The 24,117-nt window shown below is 41.3% G+C and overlaps 1 protein-coding gene across 7 annotated transcripts in view; it reads left to right on the plus strand.

Moving 5' to 3' along the window:
• The window catches only part of PHACTR2 (phosphatase and actin regulator 2), a 220,779-nt gene that overhangs the window by 111,819 nt on the left and 84,843 nt on the right, over positions 1-24,117 (plus strand). Inside the window, exon 1 of one of the 7 annotated variants that reach the window (XM_079780935.1) lies at positions 1,900-2,188. The exons of 4 other annotated variants lie outside the window; for them this stretch is intronic. In XM_079780935.1, the coding sequence (XP_079637061.1) occupies positions 2,143-2,188 (46 nt within the window). In that variant the 5' untranslated portion in view covers positions 1,900-2,142. Of the gene's footprint in view, positions 1-1,899; positions 2,189-24,117 lie in introns of those variants that run through there. 2 more of the 7 variants (XM_079780936.1, XM_079780939.1) reach the window with 2 other exon arrangements.

Here is a 24,117-nt window from a genome sequence, read left to right on the forward strand (position 1 = left end):
TTTCTTTTGAAAAAAATCAGGGTTTCTTAAGAGTGAATTTGGCAGGGGGACGGGGAGTAAGAGATCAACCAAAGGACTTGTATGCATGCATATGAGCATAACCAATGGACACAGACAGTAGGGGGGTGAGGGCATGTGCTGGGGGGTGGGAGCAGCCAGGGAGAGGTCAATGGGGGAAAAAGGAGACTCATGTAATACGTTAAACAATAAAGAATTTAAAAAGAAAAGAGTGAACTTGGCAAAGGGAAGTAGATCATTGATTCTAGGGAAAAAAAAAATCTTTCCCATGATGCAGGGTGGGCTATTTGGGTGTTTAAAATTAGGGCAACTATAATGAAACAAACAGCAAATATATTTCAAAAAATAAAACAACACAAACTTTAGGGAAAAAAGACTTTCATGTTTTAAGTATTAAATAATAGATTACTTTATTTAATATATATACTTTGTAGCTTTTTAAGAGTTTTAAGTTGAATCTTTAGGAAAACCTAGAAAGTTAAAGCTGTCGCAAGTGACCTAAATATATTGCACTTTATTTATTTATTTTTTACTGCTTAATGAAATATGTCCCTCTCAAAAGTGCACAAATCATAGAACAGCTCAATGGGTTTTCCTAAAGTGAACACATTTATGCAACCACCATTCAGGCTAATGCCATATACCTACATATAAATATACATATGTACACATATCTATGGTTCATAAACTAATTAGGAGGGAAATTCAAAATGATAAATCTAATCTTTTGCATTTAACCTGATATTTAATCATTCTTAATTTTATCATGCTTTTATAAGGACCCCAGTTTCCACCTTACATGTTTTGCTTTAGTTAGAATAATTTTCTTTATCATTTTCTGTGATGAACATCTGTGTTGGTGTTGAAATTTATCAGTTACCTTTTATATGAAAATATTATTGTTTTTTAAATTGAATTTTTACAAGTTATGGATTTCTTAGGTTTTAGAGGATTTTTTAAGCACCTAGCACTCTCCTGGGTTTCAGTGGATTATGGTGGTACATCAGCTATTATTCAGTGTGCTCTACCTCACTAGGTAATACAAGGTGGGGCAAAAGCAGGTTTACCGTTGTTCGTACAGAAAATAATACAATAATTAGTAAGTATAAGAATAAGCTCTCTTTCTGTACCCAACGACTCTAAACCTTCTTTTACCCACCCTGTATATATGGCCTAGATTACTGATTATACTAACCATCAATTGTAAATACCAAGAGTACTTATATTCATATTTTGAAGAAGACTGAGATTTAATAGAATATTGTAGTGGAATTTAATTCAACTTTTAGGCAGTGTGAGCTTCTAAAATAAGTTACTGTTGTTTTCACCTTTTGTAATTTTAAACACCTTACCACATGGTCTGGTAGTCCTCACAGGAGAGGTGGGCATCCTCGGCTTTAGGTGGTAGAGAGCAAGCAACGTGTGTATTTTATTGCTCTCACACATAGATCTGTCATTCAGCTTTATTGTCCAACCCGACTGGGGCCACTCATGTGTGTGTTTTTTAATTCTATTTGTTGAAAGGAAGATAATTTTTAAAACAAGAAAAAAATGCACGCAAAACAGACATCTAACAGTGCTGCAACACTGCAAACACAATGTGAGGAAGGAACTAACTTGAAAGAAACACATTTTCTTAAGTACCGTGACTAAATACTGTAATTCCTTTTCTTCCAGTCCTTAAGGATCATTTGACATTGAACCTTTTCATTTAAAAGGGAGTCGCCTGAACTCTCTACCACCATGGGGGGGCGGGGGATGTGCTGGTATCACAGACCCGGTGGGCGCGGCTGGACAGCCCGCGCCTCTCCCCTCCCCACTCCTTCGCCCCCCACTTTCCCCTCCCCTCCTCCCTCTCCCCCTCTCCCCCTCACTCCTCCTCCGTAACCCCTGACCCCGGCTAATCTGCATAGAGGAATGACAGGCATCCGCTGGGCAGGATCCGCCGCGCCGGCTGCGGCCGGCCGGGCTGCGAGACCCGCGTGGGGGAGAAGGTGAGGGACGCGGCGGGCAGCTCCGCGCCGGCCGGGAAATGAGCGCTCGGGAATCTGTCTGCGCGCGGACCCATGATCGAAGGACCAGAAGAGCCGCGTGATCGCCGGACCTGGCCCTGCGACCCTAGACATGGGCCAGACCTCGGTCTCCACGCTGTCCCCGCAGCCCAGCAGCGGTGAGTCCGGGGCGCACGCGATGCGCTCCCGCGGCGCCGGCGGCGCTGGGCGGGCTCGGGGCGGCGGGGACGGTCGGGGGGCCCCTCCACTGGCCCTGCCCTGCCCGATCCCGCCAAGTCCCTGGGAGAAACCCGAGAGGTAGCGCTCCCCCGAACTCTTTGTCGTGGAAAAGTGGAATGCCTTTTGGGATCCAGCCGACCGGACCTTAAAGGCACAGGCTCCATTTTCTGCAGGAGATGCCTCTCTTTGGCCATTATCTGAATTACTTCTGAGCCTGAAATTTCCGAGAAACACCATCTGCGTAGTACTGTGTTTTTAAAACGCGAAACTTAGTAAGATAAACGTGCCAACCGGTTTTTCTGTATTTACGCTTGGCTTCTGAACAGACCAGAGCGGAATTCTTTCAAGCCTTTCAACTGATTTATGGTTTGTTTTTCGGAGCACAAGAAGTGCTGATTCCCTTCTTTCTCTTATCCTGGCAGAACGCTGAATACTTAGTAACTAACTACAAAAAGTTGCTTAATTGTGTCCAGTGGTTCTTGGGTTGTTGATGGTAGACACATCAGCTATAACATTTGGGAACGTATCTCATGAACTCAGCTATTAAGGGCTGAAGTTCGTTTTATGGAAACGTGTGTAAGTTTCTGAGTTATAATGCCCTGTTCCTTTCTTTTTTACTTTTTTTCATTTTCTTAAACAAAACAAAAAAAGGGAAGGCAGGTTCCTCTGCCATTTCTCCAGGAGTGTAGGGATGAGTAACTTTTTTGGTGGTGTTACTTGTGATGGGAGAATAAATGTAAAAGGTACTATTCTGGTAATTCTCCATTGACAATGAAAAAATACTTCAAAGGAGCCATTTACATTATTCCTTCATCTATTAGATACACTTTTGAAATTGTGTAAATGTCAACAGGATGTTACTGAAAGGAAATGACAGGGCACAGATGAAGGTTTTTGTGTTTTTTTTAATCAGCTCCAGGATGTCTCTAACTAGATAGAGAGTTCTATCATCCCAGACTCTCCCCACATGGGTTTGTTTATTCTTCTGCAGAGCTTCCCTCCCTGAAATATCAGGAGCTCTGCTCTGCTGAGGCTTATGTTAGTGCCCTAAGGGAAGGAACCCTCTGCAAAGGAGAGAAACCAGAATCCCCAACCATCACACCTTCCCTTACTGTTAATGACAAGGTCGGGCAGCGCTCCAGAACACGAGAGACTTCATATTCGTGGGGGTTCTTATTAGAAGAGTGAATTTTGTGTTAACAAAAATCAGGAAATATTCCTTAAGTGATGTGTAAGAAGCAGAGCAGGATCCTAAAATGTGACTGTCCTAGCTCTTACCTAGTACAGAAAAACACACACACACACAAAAAAACACAAAACCAGATTGCTATAATTCCTAATTAAATGACTAGTCATGTCAAGAGATTATACAATTTATTTAGATAAAAGTAATTTAGACAAAAAGTCATTCTTGACCATAAAAGATATTTCAGAGACATATCGGATGCTTTGGTTATACTTAAATTGCAGGGCGTCGGTTTAGTTGTCTAAAAGTTTGTATGCTCCTAGCCTGTTTGGCTCAGTGGATAGAGCATCGGCCTGTGGACTGAAGGATCTCTGGTTCCATCCTGGTCAAGGGCAAATGCCCAGGTTTCAGACTCGGTCCCCAGTGGGGGCGTGCAGGAGGCAGCCGATCAATGATTCTCTCTCACCATTGATGTTTCTATCTCTCTCTCCCTCTACCTTCTTCTCTGTTATCAATAAAAATATATTTTAAAAGTTTGTAGTGAAGAGACCAATCCAGACAACCCTCTAGTTTTGTTTGGTTGGTTAAGAGATGATAGTAGCTACAACAAGTTTTAGTATTGAGGAGTGGAGTAATTTTCACATGAAATCTACTTGGGTTCTCTGGGTCTATTACTATTACTCCATTTCCCCGAAGTTTTACCATCAGATTCTAAATGAAAATATAAAACCAACAACAACAAAAGAACATTTGGATGTCATATCTAAGTTTTATATTCATGTTGGTATTCTTCTCTGAGTCTGAGAGTGTCATACCTTCTGCTCTTCCAAGTATTTTGTTCACTCCCTGTTAGCTGTTTAACTGTGGCTTTACACAAGGTGTGAAGATCCTTCTTCTGCTTGTGCTCAGCCATCTACTAGCTGTCTAAGCCTAGAGTCACTGCTAGGGGTCATAGTGGTGAAGATGATTCTCATCCTAAACACTGAGTGGGGGGCAATCTGTTTGAGTCTAAGGAATCAGTGTCACAGAGTCCAGTGGTTAGCACTTGTTACTGGATGTGGGCTTGTGTAAGAATCATCACTGTAGGCTATAAGGTGGCTTGCTGTTCACTCTCTTGACTTCAGGCTTTTTTGAACCTTTCAGCTTAAGGCCGCATCTGTTTCTCCGGGATCTAGGAAGACCATTAATAATTATTTCTGAAAACATGCAGTTAATTTCTATTTTTTTAAAGAATGTTCACTTTTGCCAGTTCTACTTAACATTATACTGTATATGTGAGAGCAATTAGACAAAAAAAATAAAGAAATAAAAGGCATTCAGATGGGAAAGGTGGAAATAAAATTATCTCTCCTTGCACATGACCTTGTATGTGGTATTATCTTGTTTATGGGAGTCCACTAAAAAATACCGTATTTTCCGGCGTATAAGACGACTGGGCATATAGAAGATTTTCCTGGGTTAAAAAGTCGTCTTATACGCCGGAAAATACGGTATATTAAGATAAAAAAAAACAAAAAACAAAACACACACACACACCAAAAAACCAGTTCAGCATGGATCCAGGCTACAATTTTTGTATATCTATAAACTAGCAATTCTGAAAATGAAATAAGCACACAATTTCATTTATAATAGCATCAAAATCAATAAAATCCTTAGGGATAAATTTAACAAAGGAAGAGTAAGACTTATACACTGAAAACTATATTGTGGAAAGAAAATCTAAATAAATGGGAAGGCATCCATATTTATGGGTTGAAAGTCTTCATATTGTTCAGATAGCAATATTACTCAAATTGATCTACAAGTTCAATACAATCCTTATCAAAGTCCCAGGTTGGCTTTTTTGCAGAAATTAAAAATCTGATTGATTGTAAAATTCATATGGAAATGCAAGAAAGCCAGAATAGCCAAAAGAATCTTGGAAAAGAAGAACAATGTTAGAAAACTTAAACTTTTCTGTTTCAAAACTTACTATAAAACTACAGTAATCTAGACAGTGTGGCCTCCTAATAGACATTTGGTCAATAGGATAGAATTGGAGTTCAGAAATAAACCCTTACATATACGGTCAATTGATACTTGACAAGGGTGCCAACACAATTCAATAAAAAAAAGAATCGTCTTTTCAACAAATGGTGCTGGACAACTGGATAACCACATGCAAAAGAATGAAATTGGAAACCTACATCACACCATACATAAAAATTAACTTAAAATATATCTGAGACCAACATATAAGAGTTAAAACTATAAAACTTATAAGAAAACATAGCTATAAATCTTGATGTTGGTTAAGCAATGGTTTCTTAGATATGACACCAACAGATACAAATAAAAGAAAAAATATAGACAAATTGAACACAATAAAAAATTTAAAACTGAGTTGCAAGCCATATTATCAAGAAAGTAAAATCACAACCCAGGGAATGAGAGAAAATATTTGCAAATCATATATCTGATAAGGGACTTGTATCCATTTTACAAATAACTCTTATAACTCAATAATAGGAAGGCAAATTACCTAATTAAAATCACTTGTCTTGTTCCTGATCTAAGGGAGAAAGCTGTCAATCTTTTACCATAAAATGCCATATTAGCCGTGGTTCTTTTCATAGATGCCCTTTGAAAAGTTCCCTTCTATTCCTAGTTTGTGAGTGTCTTTATAATGAAAGTGTATTGAATTTTGTCAAAGGCTCTTTTTTTTTTTGTGCCTCTATTGAGATGATCAAATGGTTTTTGTTCTTTATTCTATTAATATAGCATATTACATTACTTGATTTTCGGATGTTAAACTAACCCTGCATTCTTGGGATAAAGCCTACCTGGGGATGGTATATAATACTTCTAATATTTTGCTGGATTTCGTTTGCTAGTATCTTATTAAGGCCTGGACCTGTTATTTTTAAGTACAGGCTAAATAGTTATGCTCCCAAATAGTGTGGTTTCTGTATCCTCTGGTCTCATGCTCTAGAAGAGATGAGTCTTCCAGCATTCCCATTGCCAAGAACAGGGCATAGTAGATTGGACACAATAAATGTTTGTTGAGTATATGAATGACTCGACAAATATTCTCAATGAACAGCTTGACTACTTAAAGCCAATGACTGTACTAGTATGAATGAAAGCTATGTATTATTTTTATTCATTTTTACTTCAAGAATTGCATGTTACTCTGGCTCTGTTGTCTGAAGGGTGGTGTCTGAATCTAGTAACCATTTCTTCCAGTCTTCTTCAACCCCACCCCACCCCCACTGTGCCGCAGGCCAGCTCTCGACTGCTTAGCCTCAGTCCTTAAGTTGAAAACACCGACAAAATCACTCTTCTAGGAGACAAGGGAACACAAGTGAATAAAATATGCAGGATTACATCTGGACCATGATAGAACCTTTATCTATCTGTGTTTTTTGGTTTCCATATTTTGGTTGGGACCTTATATTTATCACGTTCAGGAAATTTTCTTATAAACCCTGTATAAGAAGAAATCATAAAGACAAAAATGGACAGTTTATTTTCCTTATTGAAAGTAACATGCACATGGTCAAAAGTCAAACTTTACAAGATGGTTTGGGATAAAAATGAGTTTTACTCCCTCCTAGACTTCCAGTTTTTTTCCAATTATAACCCAGCACATACAACTTTTTTTCATTCCAGTTTGTTTTCATTTATGTATGTATCTTTGTCAAAACACAAGCAAGACATATACTTTCCACGCAAGACTTTGAGTTTTTCAAGTGATATAACTTCAACATAAATCTATATTTATCTTTTTAATCTTATAAACAAACAATATTATAAATGGATATATCGTAATTTCCTTTAAAATAACTCATGTTTTTATATTTTGTTTGTATTTTTATATTGTTTTTGGGTTCTTTGTGTGTGTGTGCTATTATGAACAATGCTGAATGAACACCCTTATCTAAACATCTTGAATGACATGTATCAGTAAAATCCTAGCAGTGGAATTGCTGGGGCAAAGATTTGTGTATTTTATTTTGGTAGATGTATATTACTCTCATGGAGGCTGTATCTGTGTATGAGAATTCCTTTCTCTTCACTCTCTCAACAACACTGCATTCCGGAGGATAATTAATATCCCCATTTACAGATGAGGAAAACTAAAGCAAAGGAGTTGTTACTTGCCCATATTACTTCACCAAAGAAGAAACATAAGGGGCCAATTGGTGTACGAAATAAAGTTTAAGCAATTAAATGGGGGTGGGGGAGAAGGATGCCATCGATCACCTATGAATGTATCAAAGATGAAAGGAATGATTGCCAGGAGATGGTTGTCTTGTTGTAGTTTAAACTGGTACAGCTATTCAGGAGAGCAGCTTGGTAATATATATTAAAACCTTGCCCAGACGGCGTGGCTCAGTGGCTGAGCATAGGCCTATGAACCAGGAGGTCACGATTCGATTCCTGGTCAAGACACATGTCCAGTTTGCGGGCTCAATCCTCAGTATGGGGCATGCAGGAGGTAGCTGATCAATGATTCTCTCTCATCATTGATGTTCCTATCTCTTTCCCTCTCCCTTCCTCTCTGAAATCAATAAAAATATATTTAAAAAAACACACAAAACCTTAAACTGTGCATGCACTGTGACCCAGCAGATTTCACTTCCAGAAGCATATTGTGGAGGAAATAATTGCTTACTGGAGCAGTGTTTATCAAATTGGAAATAACTAATAGTCAAACAACAAGGGATTTAAAATTAATTGGGATATAATCATATAATAGAATAAGCCCTTTAAAATTAAATTTTTTGAAAAGTGATTTTCATAATGAATAGCATAAAAATGTGAAGCATTGAGTTTCAAATAATATGTGCATAAAGACAGAGAGAGGAGGGAAATTCATGTAGGTGGAGGTAGTGTGATGGTGATGGCTTTCCCCAGCTTTGGACATGGTCAAAGCCAAGGCTCCGTATCCAGTGTCCACCTGGACCCACTGGAATTAATGCCATGAGCTGACCTGCAACTATATTAGCTTTTCTCCAGCTGTCATGGACTCGGACTCAGTTCAAATGGCTATTTTCAACCAATTTCTTTTTTTTCTTGCGAATTCCATCATGAAAACAAAAATATAGGTCCTAATATAGCCATCTGCTTTTTAGGTTTAATTTTCATCTTTGTCTGTTTAATCATAAAGTGAATATCACTCACTTGGAGAGAAAGAAAATGAGCAAACATTTGAACTTCAGTGACTTCTCTTTGGTCCATAGCTCAATAGGTCTGGTCAAGGAGTAATATCCCAAATAGTTTCAGCTTCGATTTATGTTATCTTCAGCAGTCTGAAAGGATACCAGCCAATGGGTGAGTCAGACTTCACCTGTCGCCTACTCAGTGCAGTCGGGGAAGGAGATTAAAATCCTGGATCCTTGAGCCTCTAATTAAGCCTCTTTAATTTGGATAGAGGGAAAGTTCCCAAATGTTCTCTTATCTTCAGGGACTTGAGTGTTAACAGGCTAACTGTGAGTCTCTACTCTTGGGAGTAAAGAGTCATGTTTAGTGGGGACTCAGCTTATGTAGAAGTGATGTAGAGGTAGAAATAGTCTTCAGAAAATAAACACTACTTGGTCCAGCTCCCCCTTGGGATCCCATTTGAAGCAGGGGAACAGAAAACAAAAACAAAAGGTTTTGTTCCCCAGAAGGGAATGGATGGACAAATAACGTTCCTTTTAAAAGTTTGGTGTAACCATTATCCTTTATACTTATAAACTACCCCTCCATTTATTTTCATTTCATGGGACTGGATATTTTTATTCATATAAACCTTCTGGCAAGTATAACACTCCAACCCTTAACACTAAGGAAATTTTGGCTGATGATGGATGGAAGTGGTATTTTGTTTAAGAATATTCTGGAAAGCTGTGCTGGTGTGTGCTTGGTGGGGATATGCCTCACATCCTCTCATTTTTTAGGGGATATTAAGAAGAAAAAAGAGGGGCACCTTCTTCCAACAAACACTTCCTGAACTAAAGTAATTACGTGTGAGGTAGCTGTGCAGGCCATGGGGAACGATCCACAGGTAAACCATACACAGACCTGCCCACAAGGGTCTGAGCCTAGAAGGCACTCACTAGAGATGTGCTGAAATGAGGGTGCGAGGGAAGGGATCCCTAGAGAACTGAGGGGACAAACCAGGGAGGCTGAGAAGTGTCTAAGGGAGACAAGAATTCAGGCTCTGAGATGGGGAGGGGTGGAAGGCAAGACTGTAATCCACAGGTGGTAGGAACCACTGAAGGTTTTTTATCAAGTGAGAGAAACGATTAGAGCTTTGCATGCAGTATTGATTTTGTTGGGGAGACTGAAAGCAAAACCAAGAGGCAGACAGCAACAATCCAACCTGATGAAATGAGTGACTGATCTGGGAGATGGCTGGAGAAACGGGGGGAGGGTGACGCCCAAATTTGTTTCTGCATCTCTGCCATCTCCTTGATCTCCAGGTTCAAATATGCAACTGCCAATTTGGCAGGTCTGCTTAGTCCTTAATGGGTGGCTCCTAGGTTAAGGTCTAAATAGAAGACTGATTTTCTCCTCCAAAGCTGTCCTTTGCTTGACCTCCTACTTTTCACCAAATGGTACCTCCAACCATTCACTCGTTCTGGCCCGAAATCTAGGAGTCATCTGGGTTTCCCTGTCCCCTTCATATTGATCCACCAGCATGTCTTGTCTATTTTTCTCCCAAAAGTATCTCATTCTCTCTGTTTCTGCTGCCACCATCTAAGCCTTGGTCAGGTGGTGGACTCGAGCTGGTCTCTTGCTTCTGTTCTCAACCTTCTGCAATTCATTTTCCATACAACAGCTCAAGTGATTTTTTTCCCCCCATGAATGTTCCTTACTCAAAACCTTCCTGTGTCTTCCCGTTGCACTTAGAATGAAATCCAGATTTTACACTATGGCCCTCAAGGCCATACATGATCCTCTGTGATCCCTGATCCCTGCCTACATTTCCGACTTTGTTTCCCATCACTTTACCCCCTCCCCTGCCTCAACCCCGTGCACAACTTCACTCTTTTTCAATCATCAGACAAGTGTAGCTCCTTCTTGCCTATGACCTTGGCAGGACATTGAGAACACGCTTTCTCTGCCTCTTTAGAAAGCCAGCTCCAGCAATACCCCCTTCAGAGAGACCTTGGCTGCCCACCCCTCTCCAGAAAGTCTGCCCACCCCCAGCCACAGTTATCTCTTCCTTCATTCCCTACCACTCAGATTATCTTGTTTGTGTTTATTTGCTCATTGTCTCCCTTCTCCAGAGCTTAAGCTCCAGGAACTAAAGGAGGTTAGCAGTCTTTCCCCCATACATCTTATTCCTAGATATTTTCCTGATGCGAAAACTGTTAGTTGAATAAATGAATAGTTCTGTTTGGCCAGGTCGAATATTAGTAGACTGGTATGAACTGAATGGAAAGTTAAGAGGCGCCCAGGAATCATAGAGTTGTTTAAACTGATTCTTCAGTATGCATCTCCAGTCTCTGACTAGCATGCTTACCTTGCTAATTATTGATTGTTTGGCTGACACGTTCTTACTGACTTCAGAGTATGGAAATCAAAGCTATATCTCCCCTTTTCATATTTCCTCTGGCCCCAGTCACACATTTCCCACCCTCCCATGTTCTCATGTTCCCCACAGGCTTATAGTGCGCTTTTGATTACATGGGTATTCCATGTAATTACATAAAAGCTAACAACAGCTAAGCCCATGCAGACCGTGATTCCTTTTTCTTCCTGCATAGCTTTTGCTTTCCCCCTACTCGTGATTTTGTTTGCTTGCTAAGGCTCCTATATACTGCTAGGGGCCCAGTGTACAAATTCATGCACCTTGAAAGGAACTGTGGGCCTAGAGGCTGTGGTGGGCACAGGGGTGGGTCTCAACCCATCCTCCATGCCCCTGCCCAGCCCCTCCTGCCACGGCTCCCTTGGTTCCCTGTCTGCTGGCAGCCCCACTCCCACCGCTGCTGCTCCTACATGCTGACAGCGCCGGCCCCGCTCGCACCCACTGACGGTGTGGAGCGATGGGGCCCGTGCTAGCAGTGAGTGTGAGTGGGGCCAGTGCTGTCAGGGGGTGCGAGCCGCGGCTGCTGCCCCAATCGCCCCTCAGGAGCAGAAGGAGGTGGAGAAGCCTTCAGGGGTGATCGGAGCCAGCAGCCACCTCTTGCATCCACTGCCAGCACCAGTAGCGGGTGTGAGCAGTGGCTCTGGCACCGGCAGCAGGTGTGAGCAAGGCCGGCGCCAGCATTGGGTGCGCACACGGGGTGGGACTGCGGCACGCAGAAGCAAAGAATTTTCAGTAACCACCAGAGGCTCACCCCGATGACAGCGACCAGCACCTCGCCTTAGTCTGGCACCCCCACTCACCTGCTCCACCATCCCGCAGTGGCCATTGCCCGCCATGTTCCATGTGCACTCCCTGGTGGTCAGGGCATGTCATAGCGACCAGCTGTTCGGATGTTCCACTGTCCAGTCTATTTGCATATTAGGGTTTTATATATATAGATTCCTCAAACCTTTCCCCAGTTACATAGATCGCAATATGTTCAGACAGTTTTGTTATTGTTTCTAATTCGTCTTGAAGTTTATCCATACTTTTTTCCCTATTCTAATTTGGACTGGATTTCCTCTAAACCTACTGCCCAGTGTCGCCCTAGGATCTCTTCCCATGTTGTATTTTTTAGTGGTCTATTTCCTTATTTTGACACACAAGTAGCTTCTTCAGAAAAGCTCATGGGGCCTATTTTTTGTTTTACCTTGTTTTTTTGAGACTTTGTATTAGAAAATGTCTTTATCTGGCTCCTTGCTTGGTTCATAACTTGGCTGGGCCATATGGTGGCACAAACACCCACCACCACTTTTAATTACGATTAACATTTTCCCTTTATATAAAAGACTATTTTTTTTTTCACTTCAGCAAATACCTTTTAATTAATTTTAAAAGACTTCTTGGGTGATTGTCCTACAACTCAACTGTGACCTGCTTTTGTTGTTATGATCTAAAAATTGTTTATGAAAGTTTAAAAGTTTTATTGCTGAATAGATTAAATATGATTATGGTGATAATAGTATGCTAACATTTTTTAAAAGACTTGCATTGAAAATCTGTGTAGAACAATGATTTTCAACTGGTGTGCAGGAATTTTTAAAACATGCAATACTTGACTATTCAGTCAGAGCACTGACCTCTTTTCCCTTAGATTTCAAATAAAAAAATGACAACTGCCAACACAATAGCCATCCAGTGTGAATGAATCAAAATTATCCCTGTTGGCATCCCTCCTTCTCTGGAGCAACCCTGAGGCTTTCCTAGGCCCCGCTCCTTCTTTCTAGGCATTATCTTTGCCTTTCCCCCTCCTAAGCTCCACGGCCCCTCTTTTGCCTCTGTAACTTGTTTTCTGAGCCCATTTCTTCTACAGCTCACTGTTACTACCTCTGTGACTTTCTAAATAAACTTCCTCTTATTAAAAAAAGTGCCTATTTTTTGGTCAGATGTTATAATATATTTTTGGTGTGCCACGGAATTTTAGTAATTACCTTATGTGTGCCGTTAGACGAGAAGGGTTGAAAATCACTGGTATGGAATAATTACACTTTTCCTTTATTTTTTTGCATTTTATTTTAAGGGCACATCGTCCTCATAAGATACTGGCCCTGAAGGAACCCTAGGGTATCACATACTGAACATGGGTGTTTCACAGACTTGTCAATTGTGAGAACCACCTGGATGCTTGGTAAAAATGCTCATCTCTGGGCTCCATCTTCTAGACCAGCAAAAACAGTCAGTTGGAGAGGGGTCTCAGAATCTGGGTTTTTAGTAAGCATTCCAGAAGATTCTCAAGGTGAGAAGCATCTGCTGGAGATTAGCAGTTTTTAAAAGGTGGCTTCTGATGAAAATTCTCCTCACTAACAATGTGTATCTTCTGTTGACTTGAGGTAGAAATGAACAAAATGTCCAATTTAAAACACAGATATTCTGTATTGAGTGCCTTGATGAATTTGGTCATTACCATGCCCTGTTCCTGAGCAGGTATTTCCATTGTCAAGTACAAGTTTGGCACAGTCTCATTGTCAGAAATGTTTTTGCTCCTACATACATTTTGTTACTCTTATAAGCTGCAAAATAATTTATTTCCCACAATAGCCAGGTCTGAGCCGAGCACAATCACATCTGCAGAGAAAGGGGTTATCAGCAGAATGGCAATTACTGTTTAAGGAAAGGGCTCAGAATTTCTACTCTGTTGCCTTTTTGGGGAGACCCCCTCTGAACCTCATCTGAGGCAGCAGCATGATAATTAAGGAGGAACCTAAGTCAAAGAACAGGGTGTTCCATGAACACAGGTGTTTCATCATGAGTGGCAGGGACCGCAAGAAAGATATTTGTAAAATAAATTTCTAAAAGGGAGGCCGAGCCCTTTTTTTCTCTTGTAGAAATGTGGGTAGCAAATTCTGAAAACTCCAAAAGGAAGCAATCATTTATTTAAAAATTCTTTTCATAGGTTCCTTTTTGGACAGTATGTGGCTTTTTATTTTCGCCTCCTTTGTACTTCAGGCTCTTTCCTTTGAATGTTGTGCCTTTTTTGCATACACAGCCCAGGCTGAGGTACATACCAGTCAGTCTGACGGGGGTCTCTTCAAAGGTTTTTCTGAGGGTTTCTCAGCCTCCCCGTCCCCACGGAAGGCCACTGTTTGCCCAGGGTGTTCGGAGGGGCCTGCTGAGCCTCGCCTGGGACCTTCCTTCTAGATGAGAATGTTTCTGACAACCTGGGTAGCCCTCCACCTGGGAGGTTGATTCAGGTTGCTACTGTCCGTTTCCTCTCTTGGAAGGGGTTTTGCTCTTTTTAAACGTTCTTCTCTATCTGTGAAGTTTACTTGTTGGACCCGCCCAGCTGTCTCTGGAGGAGCTGCCTGAGGATGGAAATTTGGAATAAGCCAAAATGAATTCACTAAGCTCATGTCGAATGTTTCTGTGGGCCTAGCTGAGCAATGTTCCATTTTCCTAAAGCCTCCTACAGCAGAATTGTACACATATGTGCGCAACTGGCGCTCTGGCGCTTGGAAAGTCCTTGGCTGCCGACTTATTCAAGAAAACATAAAAAGAATAAAACCAAACTGGAGATTTTAAAAAAGAATCTAGAACTGCATTCTGTAAAAACCAATCCCCTTTACTTATCCAACCACAGTATGTCAGAAAACACATATACTCATTTTTCAAACGACGGTTTTTTTTATAAAGCCATTATAAAGTAATCACAGCAGAAGCTTTTAAAGAACCTTTCTTTTCCCCTCTCTTAGGCGCGTGGGGTAGTGTTGAGGTTGAAAGCCTGTGACCTTTTCACTCTCCCTTCAATGGGTGAATCAATAGCTTTACAGACAGCAGTAGATGTCTATATCAGCTTGCTAGTACTAGCTTACCACAGCAGAGTACCGCAGGCTGGGTACCACAAACAACAGACACTTATGTTCTCACAGTCTGGAGTCCAGGAACGTAGGACTCAGAAGTCCAGGATCAGGATTGGTTCTCCGAGCCCTCTGTCCTGGGCCTGCAGATTGCCGCCTTCTCCCTGTGTCCTCACATGGCCTTTCTTCTGTACGTGCACTTGTCCATGTCTGCACTTTCTCTTCTGATAAGAACGCCAGTCACATTGGCTTAGGGCCCACCCATATGATCTCATTTTACCCTCATCCCTGCTTTAAAGGTCTTATATTCAAATACAGTCACATTCTGAGGCACTTGGGGCTTAAGACATCACCATATGAATTTTGGGGGACACAATTCGGCCCATGTCCATGTCCTTAAAACAAGTTTACAGACCAGGACCCATTCATAGTGGCCCATAAGCACATTGGGTCCATTGTCTTTTTTCTGGTGTCCTCAATTCCATTTCTTTTTTTCTTTTTTAGTTTGTTTTTTATTGATTTCAGAGAGAAAAGTGAGACACAGAGAGAGATTGAAGCATCAATGATGAGAGAAAATCATCAATCAGCTGCCTCCTGCATGCCCCCTACTGGGGATCGAGCTTGCAACTAGGGCATGTGCCCTGACCGGGAATCGAACCATGGCCTCCTGATTCATGGGTCGATGCTCAACCACTGAACCACACTGGCCGGACTTTCAATTCCATTTCTTAAATAGATTACAACCTCTTCCTTGCTCACCTCCGACAGTGCCACATGTTTAGAAGTTATGACTTGAGTAAGAGAAGGCAACGAAGGTGATTGGATGGGAATCAACCAATGTCACCAGACAGTGCCACTTAGGAAGTGAAGCATAGGATATAAAGAGTATAAGGGGTAAAATTAGAAAATGTTCTATGTGAACATGATATTTCTGCCATAGTTGTGCAAGAAATAATAATCTTGTGGTTGGAGCACCAAATCAATTGCTTAATGCTGAGAAAGACCAAAAAATGCCTTTCAAGAGTCTAATCCCAGTGTGTTCAGCAACTGTGTGCCACCTGGCTGGTTTTAGGTCTTCTTTGAGGTCCCTGAATGAGAGGCACTCCATTTAGAGAAATGTTTTGTTCCCAGATGTCACTCCATCTATATTTTTCTTTCTGTGTTTGATTTTTCTTACTCTGTATGCTTTCATTGTCTTAGATGTGTTTGCTCTCCAGCAGAGTGGCATGTCTCTTCACAAAGAGCTGCTAAAATAAGAAAGAAAATGAGTAAGGATGCTAAAGAAAGATAGTGTTTAAACACCTGTCAAAGTAAAGCCAAAACAAGAATGTTCTTGCCAGGAAATGCAGCAGCCTCATTGAGTCAGGTTGGTAATTCCAAGAAGACTCACGTGTGACTAAATACATCTGTATTATATCCCATACACATTGCGAAACACCTAGCAGGCTTTCGATGATGGCTTCCGATCTCTCTTTAAGTTTCTCAGGAAACGCTTCACTGGAAGGGACAGTGTGGGTGGACTTGTTCATCTTGTCACAAGACATGAAGATAGTGCTTCAAAAGCACCCCCACCTGCTTTAGGTTCAAAATTCCTTAATTTAAGTGGAACAGGTTTCTCAAGCCATTTAAGCACACCAGACTTGGGTGCATCAGAATCTAGCATTCCTAGATGTTCCCTTAGAATTTAAAAGTCTCCGGTAACCTTAGAAATGATTAAAGTTTTAAGACTTTTGGGGGCCAGAAATTTCCAAAAGTTAGACTAGAGATGGCTGAGATGAAAACAAACAAACAAACAAACATGTCCCAGAAGCTGCATGCAAGACCCAAATTTTGGGGGCCCTGTTCTGAATCCAAAATAATGATTGGGTGTGTGTTGGGGTTGTTCATGAACACTTAGCCATTAATGGTGACTGTCACTTTAATTCTTTAAAGCATTCTGCAGGTTAGAATCTGCTGAACACTCAATCCAGGGAAGGTTAAAAGTCACAGAACATTTGTGTTCTTCCAAGTGAGAATGCTTTGCCTGGATCCCAAGATCCTGATATTTCAAATTCAAAATTCAGTATCCTAAAGCCTAAACATGAAGTCTTGGCTATATAAATGGAAATGACCAATAAGGATTGAACTACTAATTCCTTGTGAGTTTGCCTTGCCAGGCCAACCTTGTTTTTATTGCTGGGTACCTCAGTTCCAGGGGCAAAGAGAAAGAGCCCAAGGTTCCTGTTAGGTGTTGAACCGGAAAGGGTGCAAAATAAATAGAGGCATCCTTTAGAATGATGTCTGGGCCAGTCCAGTGGCTGACAATTCTCAGTACAGAAGCGTCCTCAGGACTTTGGTATTTCTATTGCATTTAAAGGTGACCTGAACTGCCAAGGATATGAGGTTCTGAGGTTAACAGAATCATGAAACAGCTTTTCTTCTCTCTTTAGATTTGGACATTAGGTGTATTTGGAAACAGGAGTGAATGCAACTTCCTGTGTTTGGCAGCTATAGCGTCACAGCTTATAGTGCAGGAGTTTCAACAAAAACAAAAGCAACAAGAACTTATTAGCCCAACTTAAGTGGAGAAAATTCCATAACTATTTTCAACATGATTCACTAAATGTTGTATTAACTACTAGTAAGTAAGCAACCAGTCTTTTGAATTAAAATGATGGTTTGTTTGTGGAGTTTCTTTTAGTGTTTTTTTTTAAAAACAGGTAAAGTATAATAAGAAATTATGCAACTTCCCAGCTGGTGGAAAATAGAGTTAAGTTCAGCTCTAGCTACTCTCTCCCTTTTTTTGTAGGTGATGTCCACCTTCTTGCTTTGTTTCTTTCCTTGGGCAAGGGCATTTCTGCGGCAGGATAATGGTGATTTCCCTTGAATGTTAGTGGGTCTCAGTGCCTCCCAGCCATGTCTCAAGACCAAAGGAGAATGCAGGTGTCTCTGTACAGGAGTCTGTTGGGAGGTGGTGCCGGGGGTGGTGGTGGGGGGGGGACAGTTATCCTGGCGACCTCTAGAAGACCCGGAAAATATCTTTCCAAAAAACTTCATTGCCCCAGTTGCTCCAGATCACAAAGAATCCACTTTTATCATTTATTCCCCTCAAAACCTTTTCATGGCACCCTTTCTCCTTGCTTGGGTGGGGGAGGAGGAACCAGAGTAGTGGGAGGAGTTGACCTTACTTGAATATTGCTGAGGCAGCGTGGCCCTTTCCGTGTGTTAACTCTGCTAAGCCTAGCAGCAAGCCAAGGGGTTGACTGTATTATCCCCTTCTATGGACGAGGGAAAGTTGAATAACTTGCCCAAGGTTCCCAGCTAGGATGTGGAGGAAGAGCTTATTCAAGTCTTTCTAGCCCCAAGATAATGTTTTTCCTCTATAGTACTCACAGAAAGGTCTGTGTTTGTACTTAAAATGACTAATTCTTTTTTTTTTTTTTAAGTATACACAGAGCTCCCAGAGTGCCAAATAAGCTAAAGAATTAAACAAAACAAAAACATTTTCTTCTCTGGGAGTTTTAATATAGAGCAAACGTAAGTGTTCATCATCTTTTTTCTTTTTTTTTTTTTTTGCTTCCCTTACGAGAACTGAAGAAAAATCGGAGATGCCTAATGTGTTTGAAATGTTTAGAGAAGGAAGAAGGAAATGTCAGCGTGATGTGTGTGGAGGGGTAGCTCGTGAAAAAATTAATTTTCACCATTCATCTCTGTGTGAAAATAGAAGGTTCTTAAAAGATTATTTCACAGATAAACGATTTCAGCCGGTTTTCAGTTACTTGTCTTTGATTAATTGTCTTTTTAAAATTACATAATAAACAGCATTGAAGTCTTTGTTCACCTGGAAAATTTGTCCAAAATGGCTGTCCCATTCTTAGGAGTGTTAATCATCCTTCCTGCTGGCTTTGATATTTTCTCCGTTTCAAACTTTAGTGTTTGTTATATTATCTTTCAAAATATTTGGAATTCTACAGGAAGGCACTGTAGGAAACAATTTCCTCTGTGTGAAAAATCTCAAGCTAAAATAAACCATAGCCTAGTTAGGCCAGGCCTTGTACATTATTGCCAAACATTTGCCCATGATTTAGTTATCCATTTTGTAAATATTTACTAAGTACCTTCTGTGGCCTAGGTACAGGGTGGGGCACCACCCACGGAGCACCAAACCCTCTGGTCCCTGTCCTCACGGGATTCCTGATCTAGAAGGGAAGACTATTCCTTTTTCTTCTCATATTTGCTCCCCAAAGAGGCACTTTTTATTCTCCAACTCAATAACAACAGCAATGATCTTTATGGCTTCTGGAAAAGTCGGTGTACTGCAGCTAGCTCCTCCCGAAGTTCAGCTATGGGCTTTTGTTCCTTCATTCTAGTCCGCATTCAACATTCCTTCAGGCCAGTGTTGAAACTCTTAATAAAAATTATATCAGAAAAGAATTTTGGAATAGGCTGTTTGGCTTGTTGGTGGCCTAATTGGATTCCGAGGCTTTCCGCACGGTGTTATACCCAAGTCCTGCTGGTACAGCTCGTTCCCTGGAATGCTTGCTTCACACACATGTTATTGGAAAGAATGAAACCAAAATAGAACATCTTGTAAATGGAATATCCTCAGTGACTATAGTGGAGAAAAAAAAATCAAAATCAACCCTAAAGGCATCATTACTATAAAATTAGTTTTTAGAAAGCAACTAATGGAATTGTTTCTCTCTCTCTCTCTCTCTCTCTCTCTCTCTCTCTCTCTCTCTCTCTCTCATTAGATGTGTAAACTAAGGAATGTTAGTCCTTTGCTTTTTAATGAGTTTTAAATGGTTTCCTGCTTAATTTGGATAGGATATTTTCACCTTTTAGGCAACATTAGGAAAGTAGACTGTCTCTAACCCTCAACAATTTTCCCCTGAACTTGACCTTAGAACTTGGATACTATTTAATGCCTTGCCTGTCACCAGAACTAATGCTCAGCTGTCACAGTGTGAGCCCCTCCAGTCACCCACATGCCCTGGGCTCCTGACATGCCGTACTTCTACATTGGAATGGGTGGGTGCTGGAATGGTAATGGTCAGCCTCCCTCATAGACTGTAAGCCTCCTCAGGGCAGAGATCCAATCCCTTTTTGCTCACTATTGTAGCCCCAGGGCATTATCTTGTTTATAAGAGTTGCTCTAGAAATGAATTATGAATAAATGACTGTATTTCGCAATAAGCAGATTTTTTTTCTATGTCCTCATCTTTTTTGGACTTCTCCTTGATCCTCTTCCTCATATTGTCTGAGACCCACCTTTCCTTGGTAGTTCTTCCCTGGTAACTGTCTGTATTGGAGTGCTGTTCTTCACGTCTCGCCCTTGACATTTGAGCCATTCCTGCCCATTTTGCTTCCGTACTGCGTGTCTTCTCATTTAAAGTACGAGCCGTCCTGCTGAGTTTCTCTTCACATCGAGTTGCTGGGCTCACCTCCTGACTTCCTGGTCATTCCTCATCATCACCAGATGTCCAGGCTGTCCTTCTCCACCCCAGGTCTTGGTGTTATCCTGGGGGAATTCAGTCCTCATGTGCTAGTCTGTTCTCTCTTGCATCTTCACTCTCTCCTCCCTCCAGGCTCTTTCCCCTCAGCCCATAAACCTGCTTCAGTGTCCCCCACACTCTTGAATTTAAAACAAGTAAATAAACGAAATACTTTCCTTGATGTGATGATTCTGAGAACAAAAGAAGTCCAGGGTTCTTTATTGCATGAAGCCTGCTGCCTCCTAAATGCAATCCTTCTCTAAGAGTTCACCTCTGGTCCTCACCTGCCAGTCACGTATTTCTCACTGTCTGCTGAACACCTTCCCGGGCAAGTCCTGCCAGCTCCTGGAGCTCACGCCACCCTAGTCTTTCCTCCATGTCGTCTTCTCGTCTCAACATCCTACCACGTCCCCAGAGAGTTTAGGCTCTGGAGTTCTCTGTGACTTCTAGGTAGTTCATCTGTTTCCTTACTTCCCCCTCAGTGTCCCTGGGGTCCATTCATCATTTCTAATCCATTTTCACTGTTCCTGTCCCAGCTCAGATGCCTGCATGGTCACAGTCACCTCTTAACTGAAGGACAAGGTTATAAATCTGGGTGCCTTGGGGACTCTTTATGATTAATTGACATAAATTCTCCTCCCAGCATCCTGCCTTCCATTGTAAAAGCCTGTAGGTTTCATTTCTGCTGTGGGAAGAGAGTCCAGAATTCCACATGTGGCCACCAGTCTCTTCACGAATGCCAGCGGTGGGAACTTGGTGTGACTGCCAGGGGACTGTTGGAGTAGAGACAGGGTTCGTCACGTTTATATGCAGACTCTCAGAGCCCTTACTGATGCACCAGCCTATTGATCTGAGGATATCGGTCCAGATCTAATGAGTTATTTTAATAATACTCCCGTTACATTCATCCTCTGTGGGAAATTTTTAATAATTTTGCCTGAAGCAGAATTTAGCCGCTTACTTAAAAGTCATGAAATTGCATTTGGTTCTATTTTACAATTTCTATATAAGGTCTGCGAGCTTCTCCCCTAAAATTTCATCCCCAGGTGCGTGCTCAGCATAAACCAAGTGGCGATTATCCTAACAGAGGAGGTAAAATTCTCTCTCACTTAATAGTTTGTCCACTGGAGATGTATCGACTTTTTCTTCCTTTCCACAATCACAGCACACCCTCCACACACCAAGACCTGCTCCCTACCTTAGACTTTTGGAGTTGTTGTAGATGGCTAGGGAAGGGAAGGAAGGTAGGAACTTCGTTGGTTCCTTTCTTGTTTTTCATCTGTGTAGCAGACTTCTTTCCATTCTTAATTAAGCACAGCCATCCTATCTGTTCATAGAGCCCTTCGCTTGCAGTAGTAACAATGCTACTCAGAACTGAAGATGCTTTTGTTTACATTAAAATTGATTTTCCATTTGCAAAGTAACCCTTCCCCACTCAATCAGAGTTTCTTTAAACCCCAACTCGGGGTGGTGGCATATTTACTCTGTTAAATGTCCTGCAGCAAGTCTAGGGGATGTTGCTCATGTCAGTGCATCAAGATGTCACACAGCTGCACAAACACACTCTCATTCTGAGGCCGATCAGCCGCAAGTCAAAACTCTGAAATTCTCGGTGAGGGCTTGCAGGCAGATGGAAGTCTTTAGTAGCTTTTCCCTTTGGGAGTTTAAAAATAATGGCTGCCTCCGTTAGAAAAGCAAGTTAAAAAACTGATGGTATCAAGTTTCTAAAATTAATGCTACAGTAAATAAGGATTCTGTGCAATCAAATGACTGCAGGCAATGTAAGTGAGGTGTGCATTCTGCCTGCATCCAGCATGAACTTAACAATGATGACACTGGGCATAGTTTTAGAGAGCAAAACAGTACCTGCCCCAGCTCTTGGATTAGTCCAAGGAAGTGGTTGGGGTGGAATTAAGTTATTATTCATTAGGGTTATTATTTTTGCCTTCTCTAAAAATAGAGCCTTATTCCCACCCATGACCCTCTGACCCGTTTTGTACAAAGGACACTCCAGAGGCAAACTGTTGAGGTTAAGTCCCATTTACCATCCGTGACCTTGGACAAATGGCTTGGTCTCTCTGGGCTTCTGTTTCCTCATTTACAAAATGGAAATACTAGTCGCACATACTTCATAGGATTGTAGTGACAATTCATGAGGTAGTGTTTGTAAAGCACTTGGAATAGATCTGAATGTGTCCTTTAAGATTGATATACTTGGCACAAATATGAGAATCATAGAATTTTTAAAGTTGGAAACGAGCTTAGAGATCATTTAACCTGACTTCAGCAATAAAATATTAGGGTCCTTGCTCAAGGTCACAGGGCTAGTTAAGTAGCAGAGTTGGGTCTGGGACTCAGCTCTCTTCTTGGCTAACAGGTAACCGTCCCAATTGGATGGTCAAAACCCAGAACATTAACTGAGATTTATTGCCTCTCCTGATTGTGCAATATCTTCTTTGCTTTTTGTTCTACAAACTGAACCTTATTGCTCTTTTAGAGTTACTAGGAGGTGCTGCTGGTTCACCATGAGTTCGGCTCTCATATTCCCATGAGGACAGCCTTGTAGATTGGGGGGGGGGGGGGGGGGGGCGGGCCTTGATCAAGATCAGATAACCTAGCCTACGTCTCTGCCACAGGTTAATGATTTGGGAAGCCACACAGCCTTCTTAAGTCTCAGTTTTCTCATATATAGGGCTTTAATGTACATATATAGAATAATGTAGAACTATTAAACACGATTGTTGTTCCTATAAACGATAATATGGTACTCAATGTTTCCGTGGATTGCATTTCTCAGAATGACTGCCTGTTTTATTATGCAGAGTAAGCATAAACATAAAACTCTATTTACAGAAAGTAAACTTCACCTTTATTATTTTTTAATTGAATTTATTGAGGTGACATTGGTCAACATGATGATATAGGTTTCAGGTGTGTGTTTCTGTGTTACAAGATCTGTATATTTGCATCCAGAGTCAAATCTTCTGTCACCATATATTAGGACCCCCTTCCCTCTGGGCACCCACCACACTGCTGTTTATGTTCATGAGTTTCAGTTTCATATCCCACATATGAGAGAAATCATATGGTTCTTAGCTTTTTCTAACTGACTTATCCACCTTTAATCTTGCTTCTAATTTAGCATGGCTTCAGGGCAACTACAAAAGATGACAGAAAGGTAGATTAGCTCTCCCAGAAACCTAGTAAGGGAAAGGAGATATTATTTATGTTTTCCAGGTGAAGAAAGTGGTAATGACAGCCTTTCTAAAAAGAAGAGGTGTCAATAAAGCTCACCGTTTTCAAATACTCTGTCATCTGAGGTCTTGCTAAGACAGCATATTTCTCATTTTGTAACTAGGTAGCTGCGCTTTGAAACGCGCATATATTTAGATGAATCTCACATACATAGCATTCAGTGAGAGAAGACAAACAAAAGAATTGCTGTACAAGTATACTAAGTTGAAGTTCAAGAACACATAAAAGAAGTTAGCAGTGATGGAGGTTGTAGCAGTGGTTATTTGGGGGAACGGATGGGATGGGAAGAAGCAGAAGGATGGGCCTGGATATGAACTAGATCTTGATATGGATGGTGTGTGTGTATTCTTATAGAGAAAGAGGACATAAATATTTATTGGTTAAGTTATATAACCGAGTAAAGAGTAAATATCTTCCTCAAGTGACATGCCGTAGCGGGCAGAGCCTGGACCAGATATCAGGTCTGTCTGCTCCAGAGATGGGCCCCTCCCCACTGCTTTAACTTGGTGCTACGACTCACCCTGTAAGATCCAGGGAGATCACAGACAGGATTCTT

The sequence above is a fragment of the Cnephaeus nilssonii genome (assembly GCF_951640355.1).
Source record: "Cnephaeus nilssonii genome assembly, chromosome: 9".
Lineage (NCBI taxonomy): Eukaryota > Metazoa > Chordata > Mammalia > Chiroptera > Vespertilionidae > Cnephaeus > Cnephaeus nilssonii.